This window comes from Stegodyphus dumicola, chromosome 4, assembly GCF_044657685.1.
Source record: "Stegodyphus dumicola isolate Sdum_Otavi_A_Nest chromosome 4, ASM4465768v1".
Lineage (NCBI taxonomy): Eukaryota > Metazoa > Arthropoda > Arachnida > Araneae > Eresidae > Stegodyphus > Stegodyphus dumicola.
The window spans coordinates 255,539,852-255,560,890 of NC_140771.1; the positions used below are offsets into that span (position 1 = coordinate 255,539,852).

General features: G+C 32.9%; 1 protein-coding gene across 3 annotated transcripts in view; it reads left to right on the plus strand.

The window, feature by feature from the left end:
- The first annotated feature begins 6,599 nt into the window (after nucleotides 1-6,599).
- LOC118184105 (uncharacterized) overlaps nucleotides 6,600-21,039 on the plus strand; it is a 56,826-nt gene continuing 42,386 nt past the window's right edge. For 2 of the 3 annotated variants that reach the window (XM_035353753.2, XM_035353754.2), the window contains exon 1: nucleotides 6,601-6,758. In XM_035353753.2, the coding sequence (XP_035209644.1) occupies nucleotides 6,699-6,758 (60 nt within the window). In that variant the 5' untranslated portion in view covers nucleotides 6,601-6,698. Of the gene's footprint in view, nucleotides 6,759-21,039 lie in introns of all 3 variants that reach the window. The other variant, XM_035353755.2, reaches the window with a different exon arrangement.

Sequence of the window (21,039 nt, forward strand, 5' to 3'; positions counted from 1 at the left end):
AATATTCCGTACAAGGAAGTCATGTGGTGTACATATCAGATTTTTTTAAGTAGAATCAATGATTGACGGTTTTTCCCTTTCCGATTAACAATGTTGCTTATTTTGCCCTCAGAAATGTTATTGTGGTGTATTCACAGCGTTTTTAAACTATATTCCATAGTTTAGAGAATAATTTCCATAGTTTTTTTCCGAAGAGATGATTTCTCTTCGGAAAAAAACTATGGAAATTATTATGGAAATTAACTATGGAAAACTATGGAAGGATATATTTTTGCGCTTTCCGAAGAGATGATTTCTCTTCGGAAAGCGCAAAAATATATCCTTCGATCCAGAGCTTATTTACATGGGACATTTTGAAAGAAGAATATATTTAAAAATAGCAGACGATATTTCTCATTTCAGATAGGAAGCTATTGCTTGAAATTTTGATTCCAAAATATTTATTTGTTTGTATGCCTCAAACTGAAAGAATTTTATTTTTGCCATTGATTATTGATTTGGTCAGTTTTAAAAATGTTCATACCTTATTTTATCTTTTTCTATCGATGGCGCTGCTCTCGCGCCAGATGTTTAATTCATAATGTATTTTTTAATTTTCCCGTGTGTTTGTGGCAACAGATTAACAAAACCAAACGACGATTTTTTACTCAATGCTAAGAAAGAATGAACTCATGTAAACAATTCTAACAGCTGATAAAGTCAAAATCTTATTCAGTTCTTTGAGGCTTTTTACTGTGTCAAATTCAAGCATTTCGATGTAACTACAAGTCGATGAAAATTCAAGGTAAGCTATTTAATAATTATTAATTATTGAACTTAGCAATAAACAAATATATTTAAAAAATGCAGATTTATTTGTTTGTATGCTTGAAACTGAATTTTGGTACTATTTGGTTTTGAGGGCCGTAAAAAATCGCCAAACTATTGTTGATGCCGATGCTGCCAAAAATAATTGCGGCAACCCTAACGCAAGAAAGGAAGTATAATAGTAAATACCGTATATATCCGCGTATAAATCGAGATATTTTGGACAAAAAAAAAAAAAAAAAAAAGACTTCAAAGTGGTGGGTCGACTTATAGGCGGGGCCATAAAAAATTAAAAGAATCGGAAGTTCAAAAATTTCTTTATATAATGCAGCTGTTTTTTTCCCGCACTCAAATTGGATGACTTATCAAATAAGTCACTTACTTGAAGTAATTTCATGACTTAAATTATGTGACGAACTAATCACAAAGTTTCATACTTTAACTAGAGTAAGTTTCGATTAAACCAAAGAATTTTAGTATACGATTCTTTTCGTGGACACTTTTCTGAAGAAGTGACAAAAGTGACAAAACACCTAAAAACGACTGTGGCCGTAATTCCGAGAGGATTGACATACGTCATTCAACCCCTAGATGTCTGCCTCAATAAGCCCTTCAAAGTAAATGTTAGAAAATATTGGGCAGAGTGGATTAGTTCCGGTCGACCAACATTTACAAAGGGAGGCAACATTAAAAAGCCCTATATTACATTAATTGCTCAGTGAGTTAAAGATGCTTGGAACGAAATACCCTCTGAAATGATTATAAAATCATATAAAAAATGTTGTATTAGCAACGAACTAGACGGCACGGAAGATGATGCTGTTTTTGAAAGTGAAAATGACGATGAAGGCTCTAGTAATGATTGTAACAGCACAGAGTTCGAGACTGAAAATATGTATGATGACGAGCCAATGACGACAGAAGAGTTCTATGAAATGTTTGGCAAATCTGACTATGAATCGGACGTTGAAGGATTTTGATTTTCTTTATTTACCAAGGTATTTTTTATCGTATATTTACTTTTTTTTCTCAGATGATTTTGAATAAATGTAGTACTTAAAAAAAATTTTTTCGAAGTTTCTCGATCGATTTCGGAAGTGGGGGGTCGACGTATACGCGGGTTTCTTATTTTCTACGAATTTTTTATGTCGAATTGGGGGGGGGGGTCGACTTATACGCGGGTATATACGGTAACTATTTAAGATTGATGTTTTAATTTAGATGAAAAGTTACTTTCATATAGTACTTTTTATTATTATAATTTATATAAAAAAAGGCTAAACATGACTGAATGGAAGCATAAGGGTAAATAACTGTTTCAGATTATTATTTTAATTTAGATAAAAAGTTAATTTCACATCATACAATTTTTATTATTATTATTCATATAAAAAAGGCTAAAATAACTGAATGGGGCTCTAGTGTAGAATTGGGTGCCCCTTCGATTGGCGACAATTTTTTTAAAATTTTGCCGATAAAACCTTACTTCTGGTTACCACGATAGTTTTAACTTTGTTTTAGCTTCCCGATTTTATTTAAATGAAAATAGATTGATGTGTACATGGACATATTTAAGGCAGTGCGCAATGCCGAGTTTGTGCAATTCTAGGATTTTTTTTTTAAGTAAAAACAGATCGATGTGTACATGGACACAGATCTTGTGCAATTCTTTGACTTCTTATTTTGGTTTTGTGTAGCAGCCATCTTGAAATTGTGCCTTCCTGGCGTCAGAAAAGAATCGCCAATAATTGTTTATTGGCGATTCTTTTCTGCAACCAATTGTAAACTTTTACCCTGAATGGAAACACAATAGTGAATACCTATTTCGGATTTTTATTTTTATTTAGATGAGACGTTAATTTCATATAATACAATTTTGTATTACTTTACGAAAAAAAGGCTAAATATACTTGCAATTAAACGTGTGGCATAAAATTTTTTATGTCTTCCAACATAGCAGAAAAAATTTTAGTTTTTTTGTGCAAACGTCTGTACATAAACTCGGACAAGTAAGATCAAAATGCTGTCGAGCAGTGCCCCGGTGGCGTTTATTATGCCATTTAGCACTGCCCCACAGCCATTGTACTGTTTGTGTATGACACCACTTTCCGGGTCCACAAAATTGTAATTGTGGTTGACAGTAAAGTGTTCAAAACCGGCATCTTGCAGTTCATATGACTTGTATGATTTCCAGCAGTCAGTATAAATAACGCTTCCTTCTGCGATATTATCCTTTATGATGTTCAACAAGGTTTTGGCCGATCGATCTGGAACAGCGACTAAGAAACTTTCATTTGATTCTTTGCATAATCCGCCGAAAACCCATTGTGGCGGAAGAACACGTCCAACAGTGTGTGTTGGACGTGTTCTTCCGCCACAATGGAAAAAAAAAAAGGCTTTCGTGTACTGAAAAGGCTTTCGTGTACTTCAATAATTTTGCCATATCCGCCAATTTTAGACTTGGGCCGAGCAATTAAAGCTGAGGTACACACCTCACTCATGTAACTGTTCCCAGTCTACAACTGTACTGCGGTTCATCTTCAGCTGGAGTTTACAAAATTCAACAGATGTCATTTCCTGACACCAAAAGTAGATGAACCTAACGGCTGTAAGGAAGGGGATTTTCGATCCTTCAAACCAATTTTGACTTCTCCATCCTTTCTTCTCATTACAGGTTTCTTTCCTGCACCGCCATTTTGCTACCGAGTTATCGAGGAAGCATAATTTCAACTCATGATTGTTCAAATATAATTTTCTATCATGAATGATGCCTTTTTTTTTTTTTGAAAAAATTCTATTGCAGACTTTTCTTCACTCGGCAATTCCCAAATTGTAAAATCCATAGCTTTATAAAAAAGAAAATTAAAAAATTAAAATAGTATTTCAATGGCGACTTACAAATATAGAACTATCTAAAACTTACGCAATTTGAAATCAGCGCGTTCGCGAGATTTGGCGTCTTGTTTAAACAAGGCGAGTTTGCTAGATTTGGCGCTTTTGCGCATGCATTTTCGCTGCAATTTTTTACGGTCCCCGAAACCGAATTGCACTGGAATGGTATTATTGCCACAGATGTATTTAAAGATTTTGCAAATTATTTCTGTGACGGTGGATTTTTTTTTGTTTGTTTTTTGTTGTTGTTTTTGTTACCAGCAATTAAACTTTAGATACATTAAAAACAGTAAGTACATTTTTAATTAAGTGCTTAAATTTAGAAGCAATTAATAATTTTCCCAAAGGGCTATTTTGGCATTTTGCGTTGGTTCACTGTAAATGTCAGTTCACTTTTCAAATTGTTGCCACCCAATATTAGAGCCTCGCATTACATTTAAAGAAATTAAATAACGAAGAATCTGCATGAATGTATGTATGTTTTCCCGCTGCGGAAAACAGCGGTACCTAGAGACATCAAATTTTCAATAAGTTGTCCTCCAATAGAATATGGGGCCCACCAGCGGTCGAGCGGTAAAGACGCTGAACACTGGTAGTTCGGTCCGAGGTTCGAATCCCGCGAACGGGCTGGCTGCATGGGCGTTTTGTGGTTTTCCCATTGTGTAACGTGTATACGAGCCAGTTCCCCTTAGAAAATCCTCCACGAAGGCATCCCTTCCTTTAGGCAGAGAGCCGTCGCGTGCTTTGCCATAGTTAAATAATCCAATCCAATCCTATAGAATATGGGGATCTGAAAGCTCAAACTTGGAATTTGTTTTATTATCCATGTCATATTTTGTAAAGCTTAAACGAATTTTTGATTAAGAAACTCAGTAATTTCAAAGTGAGCAATGACAAAACTGTACGGGGGAAGGAAGAATTATCTTCAGCGCGCGAGACTGTATAACGGAAAATTTTAAGAATATGCTCATTTTAAAATTATTTTGAAATATTGCTGTTGAATTGAATTTTATATTTTAAGTGCAAAGAACACGATATTTAATAAATAAAGGTAACACACAAAACGTTAAAAAACGCCCCTTTGGGCATGATATAAAATCTGAAAGCTTTCACATTTTTTTAAAAATTATTTTAAACTTTTGTTGAGCCCAAAGAACGTTAGCCCAGAAGGGTTATTAATTTCGTTTTGGCATTTTGCGTTTATTTATTATAAATGGCGTTTCACTTTTCAAATTGTTCCCACCGAATATTAGAGACTTTATAAGGTATTTCTCCCACCTTCTTAGCATGCCTTCATGGCGTAGTGGTCAGCATGTTCAGATTCTTTTTTTTTTGGTTGTTTTCCTTTCACAATATTCAAAAACAGGAAGCAGCATAGAGAAAAAGAAGCGTTTTTCTCGCGGTTAGCATCTCAGCTTTGAACAATGTGAACATATAATTCATATGAGCACCTGATTTAGAATATCAGATTTTAAGGAGCTTTAAAGTATCTTGTAATTTCTAAAAGCCCCTTTTTTCTTCTCATGGAAACGAAGAAAACTAGCATTAAGGGTTTTTGAAGGGAAGCTAGTTTTAGGGTTCCAGTCTTGATTGATACTAGTGTGGTTCTCAACAATTTTGACTAATGCGTAACATCGATACAAAAATCGAAAAATTTAGGTGCCACCACTACATTTTACAATGATTATTTTTCAATTTCTCAATAGAAATATTAGAAAAAAAGTATTTTACTCTTTGTTCAACCTTTGGCTATTTGTATTAAATATTCACGCTTAAAAAGAATATTAGATGAAAAATTGCTTATTATTTTAATTATCAAAATTTAAATTATAATAGTTTAATTCTAAATTTTTGTGCGAAATTTGGGCCCGTTTAAGAGAGATCAGTTTCTTTTTGTCACTTAATCGCTTCACATTCATAGTTTTAACCGTACATTAGGAGCCTTTTAATTTTGTTCAGTATTTGTTTTTCAAATACAATATAGAAGGAAATTCTTGTTCACATAAATAGGCTGTGCAAAAAGGCAATAAAATTTTAATTATTTGAAACGCCTTAATTTTTTTTTTTTTTTTTTTTTTTTTCAGTTTTGCCAAAAGTTAGCAAGTGTGCTATTTCTGAAATCGTCAGCTAGTGTTTGATCACAAGAAATTTCTATCAATTGTTCTTTTTCTTCACGAGACATAATTTCTGCCACATTTGAACAAAATGAATTTCTAATCCAGATTTTTTTCACAATCCTCGGGAAAATACATGTTATTATAGCTTTCCACAGTTCAACAAATTTTCATAGCATGGAAAAGTGGATTATGTTACTATACCATACTTATATTACTATACTTATATTTGGAAAGTTTTAATACTCGTTGCGAAAAAATAAAACTAAGAAGTTTTACTCTAGACGATAAAAATTGACTGGGATATTTAATTTCAAAATTACAATTTTTGATGCCAATTCCAAGTTACTTTGAGGAATCAGTGAATTAAGTAAGAATAATCTGAAAAAAAAAAAAGTTTAAATGAAGTGCAGCAATAAAAATGTACATAATTTAATAGGCGTACAATGAAGTCATGGTCTTTTTTCGTAGCATTTCCCGCCTGATGCATTTCCAGCTGGTTAAAAATCATGTTGCCCCTAATACTGTCAACCGGGGCGTTCGCACCACCTCTGGCGATGGCCCTGAGAAGTACTTTTAACAGAAGTTATAAAATTTAATGAGGAATTATTTTTTTAAAGACAACTACACATGCGAAACAACATTCTGCATTATTTGAACCACCCCTTCCAGTCTTCCCTTAAGTGAGGCGGCTCACAATATCGAACGAATGGCGCGATATGCAACAGGTGTCCAGCCAATAGCGATTCGAGTTCTCCATGATGCTACTGGCGTCACTTCCTTTCAGAGGGAGTTTCAGTTATCGTAGTCGCTTTATGTTCTTCGCATTCCGCTGCTTTCTTGCATTCCGTTCAGTACATTGCTGGTGATACTCAGATCCAAAAGATGAGGTTAATAATCGTGCTGTCCATCTTGTGCTTGGCCGTGATCATATCGGCCAAGAAGGTGAGTACTAAGATGGCGTCTTACATCGTTTGCAAATGCCTAGAGTAGAGTAATTCTTCCTAAAAATTTTGTTGTCATAGCTTTGCACATTTTTCGTTATAATACTGTTTCTTATGTTTATTCCATTATTTATAACCCTAATATTACCTTTTAAAAGTAAAATTTAAGTTTAGATATTAGAGTTTATGTTTATATTGATAAATGTGTTTATTGCTATCATGCTACTACAGCATCCCTTCTTTAGTATACAGTGCGTAAAATCTAATTCGCAAATTTCCAAAAACACATTCCACTTTTGAAGAAAAGCATTTCTTTTCTTTTTTATTTAACGTTAAATTTTAAGCAGTATATATTTTTAACCAAGACTTTCGTTGCACTTGCTGTAGTTGTATTCTTAACATCACTGTTATTGTGTGTTTGTTTCTAATGCAGACGAGTGTAAAAGAAAAGTGAATAAGGAAAATCACCAATTTTTTCAACTATTTGTTAAATCAACAATATTTATAATTTTCATTTCTTATTTTTTCCGAACACCTTATTAAATAATGTAAATGAAATTTAATAATTCCTAAAATCATTACAGAAATCTTTTATGTTACGTGTTTTTAATTTTCTACGTTTTGTTTTTCAGTTATAGTAAATTATTTGTCTAGAATGGCCATTTGAATTCAGATTCTGAGACTGTAGAAATCACTAATAAAGAAACAAAATATAAGATAGTCCAAAAAGTAAGATAAAGTCCAACAAGTAAATAGCAAGATTTTTTTTTCTGCAATCTATTTCATTGATAAATGAAACTATTAATTCAGTATTTCGAAATATTTCGTAAATAAAAAAAGTTAAAAGAATGACCTACAATTCAGTCAAAATAAAACTGAAATTATTTTCAATCTTTGTAGACAACTGGTATGTGATAAGATTTCAGATGAAGCTTGTGATCGCTGACTTCTCAAAAGAAATCAGGTGTGAAACGTTGCTGTCGCGTAATTTTCAAAAATCTTTACGATTCTATAGTACAAAATGCAATTCTAATGTCTGAAGACCTTCGAGAGTCTATTCAGTCTGATCCTAATGACTGCTCTGTGTGCAGATCGGGTCACTATTAGTGACTTCTATTCGTGCTATTGATATTGAGTCGAAATTGCTTCTTTTGAATATAATGAAAGTCGATTATGTGTATGGTTAAAATAGAAATCAATTTTTTTATGTCTCTCTTAAAGATTGTTTTCGACTTGATAATAGAATTCAATTTTCCTATTTGAATACGAGTTAAAAATTAATGTTAGATTTTCCTCTTTTTATAAAATTCTATCATTGTTCGAAAACATCGTTTGTTGCGCCACTCTGCCAATCGCAATGGCTATATTTAAATAATAATGGAAATTTCAAAACTGTTGTCATACTTATCACCTTTTTTTCATTATCGTTTAGACGTCTGAAATTTGTTATTTGCATTAAGAATATCGTTTAATTGAATTAGAATATGTCATCTAAAATATTTTAAGCATATAGAAGCTGAGTTTATTAGAAGGCATTTTCGGTGCTATTAATATTATTGTTCGAAGGCATATGAGCATTTTGAAGAATGAAAAGTACAAACATTTTAAAACTTGAAATGTATAAATTAACTCAAGAAGTAATTTGCATATGTATTCCGTTACAGTTGTCTTGATCGTTATTTTCAATAAGAGGCGAACGATTTTGTAAAGAAGAAAATATTTTTTTCGATTTAAATTTCATTGTTTTTCGTTCAGTTTATTCAGGTGCATTGAGTAATTGCTCTTTATCAATGTTATTGAACGTTTGTTTACTCTTTTCGCGGAAACATTCATGTAATTCTAAACTTAATCAAATATTTACGACCAAAATTTTGTTTTCAGTGCGTACTTGTAGCATTAAATGCATTGTTAAGATAGCATTTTAAAACTAATACGAGCAAAGATTGGATTATTGGTAAAAAATGGCTGCAGTATTCAAACTCTGCAAGGGAAAGGATCCGTAATGGTAATCAGGTTACGAATCTGTCAAAACTGACATGTGAGTCAACATATCTCGTTCATTAACTGTCCCATTTCTAGTCATCAGAAATTTCACCGATGAATCCGTCATCCTGTTTATATACCTCAGCTCCGCAAAGATATATTGAAAATTAGGAACGAATGTGAATAAGATTCTCCCTTTCCGACCTTTACCATATTTACTTGCATGACACCATTTCCTATATTCCGTCAGGGATATCTTCAAACTTAATTTATTGAGTATTCTTTATTATTTTAACAATACTGAGATACTGGCCTGATGTTGTGGAAGGAACCTTGAAACTTCTTGCAGACCATTTTTGAGTTGGCTATGAGAAAACAGGACTAATTATCCCTGATGAGAAAAAGGCCTGTGTATATATATTATTTTTTCTCTTTTTTGCACTTGTTCTCGAGTCAGTTACTTACGTTTTTCATGAAGCAGGGACAAACTAGTATTCAGACAATTGAAAGCTATTGTGAATTATGCTGGAATTTATTAGTGTATCTGTCTTCCGTTAAACGGAAGAAGTTATGAAAACAATAGAAATTATCTCTTTAACGTAACTCATCATGGTATTCTCTGCATAAAAATTCGATAACACATTTCTTTATGTAGGGTACCTTCTGAACAGAATAGTTTTAAGAAAATTTTGTAAATTTGAGGTTTTACTTGTTTAAATCATCTCGGATAACCCAACTTTTGTGTAATTTTGAAAATAACTTAAAACGTTAAAAAAAAAAAAAAAAAAAAAAAAAAAACCACCTTGGCTTTTGTATGAGAGAATTAGAATTCTAATAACTGTTATCTACGATACCGGAATTTTTTTCTAAATAAATCTTAAATGGACGTATTTCAATCTGATAACATAACATGCTATTTCAAGCACTGAACAAAAGATAGAAAGAAATTTTTTTGGTAGTTTGGTTTCCAATTTGCTTAAGCGACATATTAGGAGAGATCTCTCTCTGCCAGTGGAGTCTTGGCAAAATGCCGTTCCTCTAGGTCAGTAAAATTTGGTACTTACGTATTATCGCAACCAGGTTGGCGCGATTTGTAAGTTTGAGTAAAAAAGTATGAATAGAAAGAAAATCTACATTTATTAATTACAGATAATTTTTAATACAGTTTTTTATATTATTTTGTTTTAAAATATAAAATAGCAATTAAACCCTTCCGGTTTCGAATTTGAGTAAGTTGCAGAAGTATTTTTTCGGTGAAAATCTTTTGGCTATTGCTTTTAGCACTGATTGAAAACCGTCTTTGCCACTAACAGCTTGAGCTTGGCGCCATATAAATTCGATAAGGTATGAGTCAAGATGATGACGGGCTGTTCCTCTCTGTTTTTTGTTGCGCCATTTGGCTGAGCCCCACATGCGCTCTACATGTTGTGTGTGAACGCCCGTGTTGGGATCCACAAAGTTATATTTGGGATTAACAGTTCCATGCAGAAATCCAGCATTTTCGAACTCGCTTGTATTGTATTCTTTCCAGCAATCCGAATAAATGATGCTTCCTTCCTTGATATTTTCGCAAATTTTTTCCATGAGGGTAACGGCGCTTCTGTTAGGTACAGTAACCAAAAAAAAGTCTCTTTCTTTTCTCGGCAAATTCCGCCGAAAACCCATTGCTGTGGTAGTACACGCCCAGAGTTATTTTTTCTTTTTAAAAATAAATTCTTTTTACAAAACTACGTATAACACGTAAGGTTGCCAAATTTGGCGATTTATGCGAATTTTGGCCTGGTTGCGTTAATACGTAAGTACCAAATTGGTAATATTCTTTTCTGAACTATATATAACAAACGGTCACAGTTCATTTCAATGTGTAAAAAAATCTGAAAGGTTGTAGAAACATTAGGTTATTTCAAAAGCAGGAAAGATTAAAAGTGAGCAACGCCTTCGCCGGGAACCGAACCACGGACCTCGGGAATACGCGCCCAGCATGCATACCACTACACCACGAAGGCACGTTAAGAAGGCGGGAGAAATACCTTATACGGTTTCAGATTTTAAATTACATCCAAAGGGGCGTTTTTGTAGCGTGTTGTGTGTTACCTGCATGTATTAAATATGTTCTACGTGCTCAAATCATAAAATTCAGTTCAAGAGCAATATCACAAAATATTTTTAAAATGAGCATATGGTTGATCTTTACATTATGGTAACTTGGCATTTTTTTGGCAAAAATTTGGCGACCAACTCTCCTACAGCAACCCTCTATTTTTTTTTCCTGCCGTCATTTTGTCTTCACGAAGTAAAGACATGTTTCTTTTCTTTTTATCTACTGAACACTTCTTCCAACAATCTACTAGCTGAATTACACTTATGCTAGAAATTTTATCTAACAAAACTGCTTAATCAAGACAAATATTCACTGCAAAAGTGGGAAAAAGTGCACAATACCATACTCCTTACGCGTTTTTCAAAATAACACATACACATAAACCATGTACACGCCGACTTATTTTTACTTAAAAAAACATCCCAGAATTGCACAAAAATGGCATTGCGCACACTCTTCACTATATCCATGTACACTGCTTTTTTCTCATAAATTAGAAAAATTTCACAAAAATACATGACAATTTTCTCAATCTTTAAACCCGGTAAAAAGAACATATATGAAATGACCTGATCGCGAAAAAGTATTTACCCTGTCCAAATATGAACATTTCCACATATAAAATAAATAAAATATCCAAAAACTTTTACCTCTAAATCATCTATTACATTATACACGTCACCAACGAATTCATACCGCAAGCATTACAAATACTTAGTATCAAATATTTAAATTATTTCCATGCACGTTTACTTCAACTTAAACGTATACCAAATTCCTACAAACATAAAATTCACAAAATAACTATCATTTAATTAAAATATAATTAAATTCAAAAACACTACTTAAAATATAAATGAGCACGTACATTAAATTAATACATACATAAAAACCCATTTCGAATTCACTTTAGTTACGGCCATGGGATCCAAAAATTCACGAACACTGTTTCACACAGCACGGAATAAAGCCAAATACAAAATTTCCAGATTTTTTCCCGATTTCCCCCCCTTTTCCGATTAAAGAACCGTAATTCGTCCATTAATATCACATGACATATCCCATGATCTCTCATTTCCCTCACACAAAATAATGCGTAATCGGAATTGGGTACTGCTCACATTATTACCAAAATGCCAGGTAGTAACCTTTATCGCCTCCAAAATGTCGCCAAACTACCAGTTACCATATTGTAAAGATCAACCGAGCATATCTTTAGAATTTCCGATACAGAGTCTCGCGCGCTGGAGATATTTTTTTTTCTTTTTTCGGTACACAGTGTTGCCACTTCTCGCTTTTAATCAAATTATTTTAGCTTTTTAATCAAAAATTCGTTGAAGTGTTACAAAATATGAAATCGATTATAAAACAAATTTGAAAATCAAATTAGGGCTTCCACATGCCCATATTCTATGGAAGATTACGTTATTCAAATTGGGATGGCTCTAGGTGCCGTTGTTTTATCACAATGCGAGAAACATACATACATTCATGCAGATTCTTCATTATTTAATTTCTTCAAATATAATACAGGGCGATGATATTCGGTGGCAACAATTTGAAAAGTGATTCGCTGTTTATAGTGTTCAACGCAAAATGTAAAAACGAAATTAATAGTTGCCTATTTGGACTAAAAAAGTTTCTTTGAGTATTAACAATAATTACATTCTGCGTTTTTTTTTTTTTTTTTTACAGATTGCCTTTAGAGTTTTAAACTATTAAGCTTTCGTGAATTTCAATAGGTACATTTGCTCTCTTATTGGCACCATATTCATAAAGCTACATGAATTAGAAGTTTCATGTCGTTTCTAATAAAACTGGTGAAGATTGTTTAGTTTATAGCTTCCATATAGTTTTATAAGAGTAGAGTTTGTAGAAAGAAGCAAAATAATACATTAATCAAAAGATGAAGAACTGATATAACGATTAAAATCTTCCAAACATGGCTGTGTCATGTCCTTTTTTAATTGAAGCTTGTTGCATATTATAAGGTTTATGAAAGAATTTCGTAACAAATGTAAACGGTTATAATTTGTCAAACACCTGAGTAAACAAGAATTAAAAAAAAGTAGGCGTTGCTTGAGTTTCTCAAAAGTAATGCAGATTATACCAAGTATAGTTTTTAAATAACTTGCCCCTTTTTTAAAAACCCTTTTTCCCAGACTGGTTTATCTCTTGCCCGGCTATTAACCCTCGTTTCTCGCTGTTGACTCACTTTTCATCAGAACCGCTCTTAAACTGAGAGAATGGCCAGATAGTACTTTCATGTCGGATGTCAAACATAGACGCCCACACGTTTTTCTTTCGACTGCTAAGGATTTGTTCTTTTTTCTGCGTTTCGTTGATTTACAATGCAAAGTTAATGGAATATCAAACTGATGCAGATAAGCTAGATAAATAGGGTATTTCTCAAAGTACAGCGTGAAGTGAAACGTTACGTTGTATCTTGTATATTAAGAAGACCCAAAAGCTAGTTAAATATAACTAAAGTTGTGGTAAAGTTTTCGTGTGTTATACCAGTGGCCGTGATTATGGGGATGATAAATGGTTAATAGAAAAATCAGCGTAGTTTTTACATGAAACTGACATTTAATTAGATATCAAGGAAATCTGTATTCAACTTCAATTTATTAACGGTTCTGCAATGTCAGCTTGTGAAAAGAAATTAAAGTAAAATAAAAAGTGAAAGATTTCAGATTTTAACGGTCGCCTAAAACGGTTTGTTAAGCTTCGCTCTCTGAGCTCGTAGTCTACCAGTCTGCTACTACCCACCCCCCCTTTTTTTTTTTTTTAAATCTTTTTGGCTTTATTATTAAGCACCATTTTCTTCTCGCTTACGCCATATACAATTCAACAGCAAAATTACAAAATTGCTTACAGTAGCATAGCATTATACGTTTAGAATTCCCGATACAGCGTTAAGTATTGGCATACATTTTTCTGTTTTTTTCAGTCTTTTCTGAACGTTTTGTGTGTTTTCTTTATTAAATATCACGTTCTTGACGCTTACACCAGATAAAATTCGATTCAACAGCAAAATCACAAAATATTTTAAAACAGCGATCTTTAGTATTTCCGATAGACAGTCTCACGGACTGAAGATAAAAATGTTTTATTCCGTACAGTGTTGCCACTGCTTGCTTTGAAATCGTTGATTTTCTAATCAAAAATTCGTTAAAGCTTTGTAAAATATGAAATAGATAATAAAAAATTCAAAATTTAAAATTATTAGAATTTTAAAAAATGATTTAAATTTAATGTCGTATAAAATTTTTTCAATATAAATAAAATAATGAATGTGGCAATAATGTATTGTGTCAGTTATACTAATCTGAAACAAAAAGGTTGCCAACAGCAGCTATTTATTAAAAATGCTGACATTAACGAACAATTTTCGCCATACAGTGACGTCACACGCAATCGCGTGCTTTCTTCAAGGTCAGAATATAACCACATATAATAATAATATTTTTCATGTTTGGCAATGTTATTTTTATTTTATATTTTGTAAAACTTACAACAAATTTTTTATTAACAAACTCTGCGATTTGAAAGCGAACAGTAGCAACACTTTTCGAAATCAGGCATTTTTTTTTATCTCCAATGCGCAAGACTGTTGCCACTCGGAAGAATGAGTGCGAAAATTAGTGTTTTCAAAGTTTATAATTAATATCTCTGCTGATAAAAGTCGTACGAAGATGGGAACAGTCAAAATGGCTTCCCACGGATTTTTGGAATTGGAAACAATATATTTAATGTTTGGCAGTGCTATTTTTATTTCATATTTTGTAAAACTTCGAAATTTTTTGCTAAGAAACTCAACGATTTGAAAGCGAGCAGTGGCAACACTTCTCGAAATAAAGCAGATTTTTATCTCCAGCGTACGAGAGTTTTGCCACTTGGAAAAATGAGCATTGCACGAAAACCGAGCTTTCTTAAAGCATGAAAATCCGTGTTTATTTCCCAGCTGAACATAAATATAATCTGTATAGATGAAGTTGAAAAAAAAAAAAAAAAAAAAAAAAAAAAAAACGGGGGGGGAAGGCCTTAGCTTGCGTCTTAGATCCAAATAAATAAGTAATACCCCCCCGGATAAAAATGATTTTTGGAACTTGTACTTGGATTAAGCTCTTTAAAAGAAAAACAAATAAATGCAGCTATTTGGCAACAAAACAATCATCAGAACTTCCCGAACAATGGTTGAAGAATGTTTCTGATAAGCTGCTTGACCTTCGACTCGCCTGACTTGAGATGAGAAATTTAGATTCGATTGTGAAAAGATAGGGAATAACATTCCTCGTGCCAAAGGTCGCCTTCACTTTTCCCTTCCTCCTGACTGACTTTTCAGGTCACTTTTCCATTAATTCCGCTTGATGGGTGCATGTAACACAATGCAATAAGCTTAACGTTGTACATACTAAAATTTGGTTCTGAAACGATTCGTCGTGACGATTTTTTATTTACAATTTTTATTCATTTTCATTAATTTGCGAAAACTGAATTTTTTTCTTGAAAAAGGCCATATTAGTAGTGCTACACAAAATCAATCCATTATTTTATTTTAGTTGAGTGATGACTACTGATTTTACGTAGCTTCAAACAGTTTAAAATAAAGATGTATTGTATTGCAAGGAATAAACGGATCGCATTTTCATCAGGAATAAGTTGATCGCCTTTTGTATAGCATATATGTACATATCAATCATAACATATTTAGCGGACTTTTAACGGCGTCTATTGGAGAAAATACGAAGAAAAAAAGATTTATAAGATAAAATGTGTAAACTGGCTTGGATAATGAAGATTACATTATCATTGGCTAAAACTGACTTCGACTAATTAAAAATTATGATAATAAAAATATTTTGATGCTGTAGAATGTTTCAAAGAAGTATAACTCAAACATGGAATAAGTTTTTTTTTAACTTAATTTTTATGAGAAAAATTGAAAGAATATGTTATCTTGAAATTCCATCTAAATTCTTATTTATCTTTAATTATTATTTATCTTTAATTATTATTTATCTTGAAATTTTATTGAAAGTTAAAAAAAAAAAAAAAGTTAGGATTACTAAGGCTGTAGACCTTAGTAAAGTGATTATTTTTATGCATGTAATGGCAGGAAAGTTTTTCCATCGAGGCGATTATTTTTATCCGTTTAAAAGTGAATGCGAGCTTACTGCTCGCATGATCATCTATTTTAGGATTTCAAGAAAGCTCAGCCCACCAGCGGCCGAGCGGTAAAGCCGCTGAACACTGGTAGTTCGGTCCGAGGTTCGAATCCCGCGAACGGGCTGGCTGCATGGGCTTTTTCGTAGTTTTTCCCCATGTGTAACGTGTATACGAGCCAGTTTCCCTTAGAAAGTCCTCCACGAAGGCATCCCTCCCTTTAGCCAGATAGCCCTCGTGTGCTTTGCCATAACTGAATAATCCAATCCAATTCAAGAAACCTCCGACTATTTTATCTGTTTGTTGGTGGACTTAACGCATATTTTGTTTGACCTCTGTAAGAGAAAATATCTTCCAGGGGTTCCAAACCGGGCGCGAATTAAGCATTTGGTTTTATTTTATGAATATAAAAACAACTTTTATTCATGTTATGGCATTTATCAGCATTTTCTGTACTTTTTCTTGTTTATATTACAAAACGCATTGAAAAATAATCCAAGTTCAAATAAATATATATATACATTTTTCAAGTTTTTGAATAGAGGGGGATGATCCTCTAACAATGGTGAAAAGGGTGCATAGAGCAAAAAAGGTTGAAAACTACTTTGTTATGCCTTTGAGAGTATATTATTCTTTTACGAGCCGATAAATTTAATATTTCTTTTATGAATCATTCATATGTACCTTGCGGACAAAGCTATGTTATTAAAAAGTTTTTTTATTTACTTTATGAAATGTGAGTAGAGTTTTTTTTTTTTTTTTTGCATTAAAGCATATCTTACTGCTTCCATTACGGCTACATGCAAACGCATATACCGTATTCCTTCGCGTTCTTAGTTTTCTAGTGCCAGGTTCTGAAAATTTCAAAATTCGTATAATTTTCTCCTCTGGTTCTTCGGACAATAAGCCCACCAGCGGCCGAGCGGTAAAGTCGCTGAACACTGGTAGTTCGGTCCCAGGTTCGAATCCCGCGAACGGGCTGGCTGCATGGGCGTTTTTGTGGTTTTCCCCATGTGTAACGTGTATACGAGCCAGTTTGCCTTAGAAAGTCCTCCACGAAGGCATCCTTCCTCTTAGGCAGATAGCCCTCGAGGCTTTACCATAATCACACTCACACACTCTTCGGACAATAAAATTGGAGGAATAAACATCAGGAAATATGGTATATATATTTTTTAAATTCTTTTTCTATGAACTTTAAAATCTTTGTAATCTTTCTTAGTTTATTTTTACTTATATTCCGAAGTCACATGTCAATGAAATTTCATTTTTACTTCGCGTGACATGGTGAGAAGTTAGCAGCATTCCCTGATACAATTTCACATGTCTATCTCAGTATCAAAAAACAACGAATGATGACTTTGTTATTGCGTGTAAATTTCTCCGGGTTCTTTTGAAAGAACTGAACAGAAATTTCGGACACAAGTATTTGTGTTCAGCTGAAAAGACCAGAAGTGAAAGAGAAGTAAGCGTTGGAAAATTGTCTCCTTGTTACCTCATTACTTGCGGCGGTCATTAAAATCGTTAGTAACGCTAGGAACTTTTTTCTTTTAATTAGCTCAGGTTGTTTCTGGTCTGATTCCTTGCCCGAATTTGTAGTTTCACTTCTCGTCACCTTTCCCATAAGTTTCCGAATTCAGACCTTATCCTCGTTTTGTTTTCGAATCAGTGTGAAGAATAATATATTCGCACCGATGTTTTGAATATTCACTTGATTAAAAGTTTCAATTTTATTTTTCAAAACGATTGGGTACAAGTTCATTAAAGGACTTTTTTTAAATTCTGAATTTTCATTGAATTGTAAGTATTTATTTGTTTATTGTATGCACCTTGCATTCTCATTGTGTAACGGCACTTCTTTGCTTATGTAAGGCTATTTGCAATTGACGGTGGTAACCGTTTAGTCTGTTTTCTATGCTATTGTTTTAATCATTTGTCCCTAAATTAAATACGACATTGGAATGTTAATTTAAAATTGAGCAATGTTAATTCTTATTCTAAATGTGTTTAGATCAAAATTCTGAGTTGATAACTTAATTAAATTATATAAAATTAAATTATATACGAACATACGTGTATAATTAAATTAAATTTAAAAATTAATTAAGTATATTATTTAATATTAATAAATTAAATTATATACGAACGTATTCTAGGATCACACTCATAACGAATGCTATTATGTAATATTCTTTGTAATCTAGCATAGTATCAGCTTGGCAGTATCGTTAATCATATGTATCCTAATTTACTTGAAGAAAAAGAGTAAAACATGAATGGGCATTTTCTGAGTCTCAGAAAGTTTTTCAGTATTACTCCGTTCCCCCCCCCCCTCCCCATTTAGGTGAAGTTCAGACAGATAATACACAAATAACCTAAGCGTTGAAGAATAAATATTGCTTTACGTCATAGAATTTTCCTTACCTGCTGCATTTCATTTAGATTTTCCTGTTTATTCATCTGCATTGCTATGAAAGATCGCCATCTACGCAGCTGATTTCTTTAAGCCAATTAAAACAGATACTTTTCGTAAGTTATAACTTTAGAAAAAGAACTCGGAAGCATCAAAAGACTGAAATAAGATTTTTTCTTTTTCTTGGGAAAGTTATAGATTAACTGATATTATTTCAATGCGAAAAAGTCACCTTTCTAATAATGAACATAATTATTATAATGATAAAAAATGCGTATCGTTTATTACATTATTAACAATTTATCAAAAACACGAATTAACAAAATCATTGTTTCGTTTCGTGTGAAAAATGCGTTTAGAAGCTTCAACAAATGTATCATGTAATGGATGATGTAAAGATGACATACTACTCATTTTGATAAAAGAGTAATAATAAGAATTATTGAAATTACAAGTCACTTTTATTGATATGAATAGTGTAAAACATCGGAAAAGCTAGAATATGCGTTTAGATTTAAACAATAAAAATGTACATTCGTGAGTTTGTGTGGTTCCTAAGACATATTTATGTCCCTCAAGTCTTGTAATTTCGCTGCTCAAAGACGTAACTTGCCTTATGAGATGTATTAACCTTTATCATCAAAATCGTAATTTTTCTGACGGTTTAGAAATATGAAAGAAAGTAATTTTTATAGTATGTGATGAATTTTACTCGTTGATATTAAATAATTCATTTTCTTATACCGGGAATTATTTTCCAACCATTTCCATGAATTTCCTATGGAAAAAAATTAAAATATGTTTACTCAAATGTTGATAATTCACTTTATTCATAATTTTATTGCATTCGCTGTCTATTTCCTTAAAAGAAGAAATTGTAATTATAAAATGTGCATTAATAATTTTAAACTTTGTCAGCTGTTACATCCATAAATTAATTTAATCGATATCTACGTCAAGAATCAGAAATATGGCTTCACGTTTAGCATAAATATAGTGTGTTCTGTATATTTTAAAGAGTTAATGACGATGGATTTGTTACACTCGAAACTTATGATATAAAACATAAAGCTTATAAGGTATTGTCTTCTTTCTTTTCACGTGTTTTCATGTTGTAAATGGAAGGATATCCAGCTTGTAATCTGGAGATCCGGAGTTCAAATTTCCGCGAAGGCATTGCACATTTTTCATGTTCCTACAGCGATACAAACCTGATGACTCTTCATGTGGCAGCCCACCAGCGGCCGAGCGGTAAAGTCGCTGAACACTGGTAGTTTGGTCCGAGGTTCGAATTCCGCGAACGGGCTGGCTGCATGGGCGTTTTCGTTGTTTTCCCCATGTGTAACATGTATACGAGCCAGTTTCCCTTAGAAAGTGTTCCACGAAGGCATTCCTCCCCTTAGGCAGATAGCCCTCGTGTGCTTTGCCATAATTAAATACACCACCACTCTTCACGTGGCGCCCGAACTAAAAGGTGGTAGACGATAATTTGTCACCACCAGGCTTTGGCGATTGAGTCCCCTCATCCCCAGCCGCCTTTTAATTGAGGGAGTATATAAGGTATTTTGCCCGCCTTTCCGCGTGCTTTGTGCTGTAACTGGAAGCACGCCCGACGCGTAGTGGGGATGTCCGGAGTTCGAATCCTGGTGAGAACACTGGACATTTGTCATGTTCCTGCAGCGATGTTCCTTATGACTCTGTAAATTTATGAATAAGGAATATGCGGGGGGGGAAAGGAGGGACGTTTAAACTCCGTTTATTCGTTAATAGTGTCTTGAATAGATATAAGGAAAGCATTTCAGCATAAAAAAAATGGCCTGTAATTGTAACATTTTTTAAAATAAATGTAAAATGTAGTATGGTAGAAATATAAATAAATAAATAATTATAATAAATAAGATAACGAATCAGTCAGTTAATTAGTTAATGAAACACACATACACACACTCGATAAGTGGTATGAAAATTGCGAAAAAAATTATCAAGCGATAAAGATTAGCAGAACCCGTAAAGCCATCTATTGATGGAAAAAGGGAGACCAAAAACAACTGAGAATCAAAAATTCTAATGGGAAAGAAGTGTTGAATTTGGATTATTAATTTGGAATAAAAATATTCTTGCGAATATGAAGGATATCTAATTCCTCGACGGAAGAATATTTTTGATTAATTTTAGCCGCATAGAAATGGAAGTTGTAGTATTTTGTTTAATCAGTAGCACTGCGCAGTTGTGGGTTTATGAATTTATTTTTTCCTAATATACTAGATATGTCTTCTCAGTTTTACCCCAATGTAATAAGATTCATTTAAATAAAAGGCAAAAGTTGTCATTGTTTTTTCTCATCATCCACGTGATGTATTGATAGGATTGTAATAGTATTCGAATATCTCTTATAAGCTTAAAGGGGAAAAAAATCAATTAAATATATACTTTTTAAATTTACGCTAGTGAATAAGTACGCTAGTAAATTTACGCTAGTTTTTCGTATAATTTTATAAATGAATATGGTATGTCTTCTTATTTAATTAGTCTCTGAAAAGAAATCTGTCGGCAATTGCGGTTCGATTTCCGAGAGAAATTCTGTTCACGTAAAGGACAATATCACTTTATACTCAG